Source organism: Priapulus caudatus, unplaced genomic scaffold (genome assembly GCF_000485595.1).
Source record: "Priapulus caudatus unplaced genomic scaffold, Priapulus_caudatus-5.0.1 Scaffold816, whole genome shotgun sequence".
Lineage (NCBI taxonomy): Eukaryota > Metazoa > Priapulida > Priapulimorpha > Priapulimorphida > Priapulidae > Priapulus > Priapulus caudatus.
Window position 1 is genome coordinate 133,466 of NW_014577877.1, and position 3,640 is coordinate 137,105.

General features: G+C 43.8%; 1 protein-coding gene across 1 annotated transcript in view; it reads left to right on the forward strand.

Moving 5' to 3' along the window:
• LOC106813736 (sialin-like) overlaps nt 1–3,640 on the forward strand; it is a gene marked incomplete at its 3' end in the record, with an annotated part of 18,860 nt that continues 15,220 nt past the window's right edge. The window contains exons 1-4 of the mRNA XM_014817954.1: nt 1–55; nt 725–821; nt 1,991–2,184; nt 2,615–2,851. Coding sequence (XP_014673440.1) covers nt 797–821; nt 1,991–2,184; nt 2,615–2,851 — 456 coding nt within the window. The remainder of the gene's footprint in view (nt 56–724; nt 822–1,990; nt 2,185–2,614; nt 2,852–3,640) is intronic.

The window sequence follows — 3,640 nt, forward strand, 5'->3', positions numbered from 1 at the left end:
CGAACTTGTGACGGGCGAGTAGAATTTAACAACATTTCACTGCTGGAATGTGAAGGTAAGCGTATTTTTGCCACGCGACGGTAAGAAACGATAGACCGTATGGGTTTTGTCGACTATAGGAACATTCAGCGGTATATAACCCTATAACGCGCAGACGCACGTGGGGTTTTGCTGATGTATGCGCACATGCGATTGATGGCAACTGAACAAAACCCATTTGGCCGCAAGTTGAACATGTTTAACTTTCTTGCGATTGTGGGGCAACTGGACCCGATTCGCAAGAAAGTAGACCGCATATACTTGCTGGCGACTGGCATTATTTTCGTGCCTGCGATCTAATCGGTCTCGATGTTGTGAATCATGCGTCGTTACTTTAGCAATGCTAATTGACCGAACTGAGTGCAGTTACGTTAGATCGTGAGACGCCGATAAAATGTTGACATATGCGCTTCAGCCGACGGAATCGCGCTTGCGCACCAGCACGCTGAACAAGTGTTCGTGTATAAAAAAAATATAGGGCAATAGATTTTGTCCTAGTTCTGAACACGATAATGACATTGCTGAGCCCGTAGAAACACATTTACCCCGCACATCGAGCCCTCGATATATCAACGATATTTTGGTGCCAACCAGGACATGCGCGTATGCATAGGATACGTGCTTCTATACGTATATGCGCGTATTGCTGGGTGATTTTTAGCGCAATATTTATCCGAATCTACAGTTAGATCGTCGCCGTCGCCCCGGCTGCTCGCGAGGAACTGTTATTCTACAAGGTTGAAGCACGTATATAGCCATGGGAAAACAGGACAACGATACAGGTAGGCAGATCGGTAGGCGACGCCGCTACTTATAGCATTGACTTCGCCATTGTCATCATCATAGTTGTCATTGTCATCATCATCGTCATGACCATCATCCTCACCTTCAGGCTCACCACTATCGTCAGCTGTATTAATGCCGTCTGTTCAAAAAACGTCAGTAACGTGTACAGCAAATAGTTATAATACCAGTTGTATTATCATGCGGCATGTGTCTGTCGTACAGTGCCTAGAGGAATATGCTTCTTGGCGTCAAAGAGCGATGACTAGGTTTGCTCAAAAACCTATACATCTTGCATGTTAAAAATCGTGGTGCGTCACAACTGCTTACATCGCCTTCATGCGAACAGTGTGGGAATCTTACGCGCATAAATTCGCGATCTCGCAGAATATCATCGAGGAATAATATGGAAATAATATCGAATCATATGGAAAGATGATGACAGATAATCTGTCTTCACTCGCTCCTTAAATATAGTATATTCTGCATGCATTCAGCTAGTCTCGTCAGGTGATTCTGCACTGCCATATGAAGTATCTACAGTGCACCATATATACATAAATACTTATAAATGCAATGCATCCTAGAAGGGCAATAGGAATGAGGTCCCATCAATCATCCACCCTTCCGTACTAAACGAGCAGGAGACAGATGACAAATGCTACTTCCTACCTCGACGACATCAAGGACAAAAATAACGAATTTTGGATTATTTACCCACTGTTTATATAATAGGCGCGTCGTATGATTAACGAAATCAGTGTGTATTAATTACGCAACGCTGCAATATGTTTGGCAAATCTCGACGCAATCCGCATCATTAATTTTACTGAAGAAAAGTGTAAAACACATGCAATCGTGCTCTGAATAAAGCCAAAGGCCAGGTGGTCGTTTTATGGACATTCCTGTCTCAGCGGATCTACACGCATCTTTGAAACTATCTCGTGCATGCTTCCGTTTATATGTCGGGTTCGTCGCTGTTCTACGTCTTAGACGACGGCATAAGGCGTGAAGACACATGAATTTTATCTTTGGAAAAGCGTAAACCAGCAACTAAAACTGGGTATACTTATAACAACCACCAATAAAGATTTCCCAAGCCTGCTTCTACCTCTATAACACAATGAGTTGCATAAACGGTTGCTAACATTGCAAACCTTGGTTACAGGTCCTTACTGGACGTCATACCGCATGCAGGTGGTGCTGCTGTCGTTTCTGATGTTCGTCTGCTTCTCCATGCAGCGCTCGGATATGAGCGTAGCGATCGTCTGCATGGTCAACCACACCGCGTTACAGCAGGAGATACCGTCCGACGTCACCGTGTCAGAGCAGTGCAGGCGAAACATTACGCAGCGGCAAGACGTAAATATATATACGGCGATGACACTCACCGCGCTTATATATATGCGCGCACACGCGTCTTCTTACGTGAACACGCCACGTAGTGAATGATGAAAATAATGCGCTGACTGCTCATTTCAGATCCGTCTTTACGTTTGTTGAAGATCTCAATAGTTCCACGCTCATCAGCTCTTACCATTGCGCTCAATACGTTTTCTATTTCCTAGAACCGAACGAAATGATCGCTCCGTGTGATAGGCAGTCTGACGTAGTGTCTTATCTCAATAGAAGCAACTTGTGCTCAAATAAACGTATGATCGTTTATCCGCATGCTCGACATCGATGACATTACATTGTCGGGAATCTAACCCACTGATTTCTGCACTGTAGTTCATAAACCAATGAGTGATCACGTCTTTTTTCTCATGTTTTTGTTCACGTCTTTGTCCAGCCGGACGGTGAGTTTACGTGGGACAAACACACTCAAGGCCTGATACTGTCGTCGTTCTTCTGGGGCTACATCATCACGCAGATCCCGGGCGGATGGCTCGCCAAGAAGTACGGGCCGCGATGGACGTACGCGGGGTTTCAATTCTCTGGCGCCGTGTTGACGATGCTCTGTCCTCTCGCCACGCGGCAAGACTGGAGGGCGCTGCTCGCGATGCGGTTTCTCATTGGTCTTTGCGGAGTAAGTAGAATTAGTCGATGATCGATTGATTGAATGTTCGATAGGCTGCACTGCAATGCTATGCGCAATTGGCGCAGTTTTAAGGTGTAAATATCGACATACGTCGTTGCATAAAGGAAGTAGGAATTAATAATTATCATGATTATTATTATTTTAGTCTGATAACAGGGCCGCTTTTGTTTAGAATAAATGTAGCATATGATCAATTTTTAATGTGTTTTATATGTGTACGTGCACCTAGTTCCAAATTGATCCAATTTAATGATTGCATGCATAAATATTCGTTGGTATTTAGTAGCAAGCATGTTTCTTTGTGTCTAGGGTGCAGCGTTGCCGTGCTTTAGTGGCTTAATGGGCACCTGGGCGCCTCCCAACGAGAGAAGCAGTCTAGTGTCTTTCGGAGCGGCAGGCATTCATATCGGCGTAGCACTTGTTCTCCCTATCGGCAGCAGCCTCTGTCACAATGTCAGCTGGGATTCAATCTTCTACGTCATTGGTAGTAATACATCTTCTTTTAATGTTTCGTGGAAGGTACAATGTAGTGTAATGTAATGTAATGTAATTTATTGTAATGCATTTCAATACAAGAAAATTGTAAAGGTAGCAGATTAATTTAAGTAATTTGAGTAATTTAACAGAGTAATTTAATGCAATACAAAGACAATTCGATTGTAAGCGAATGCAGTATAGGGAATTCAACACAAGCTCGGGAACGCAATGCGATCAGCTGTGATGTGATGTGATGTGATGTGATGTGATGTGATGTGATGTGATGTGATGTGATGTGAT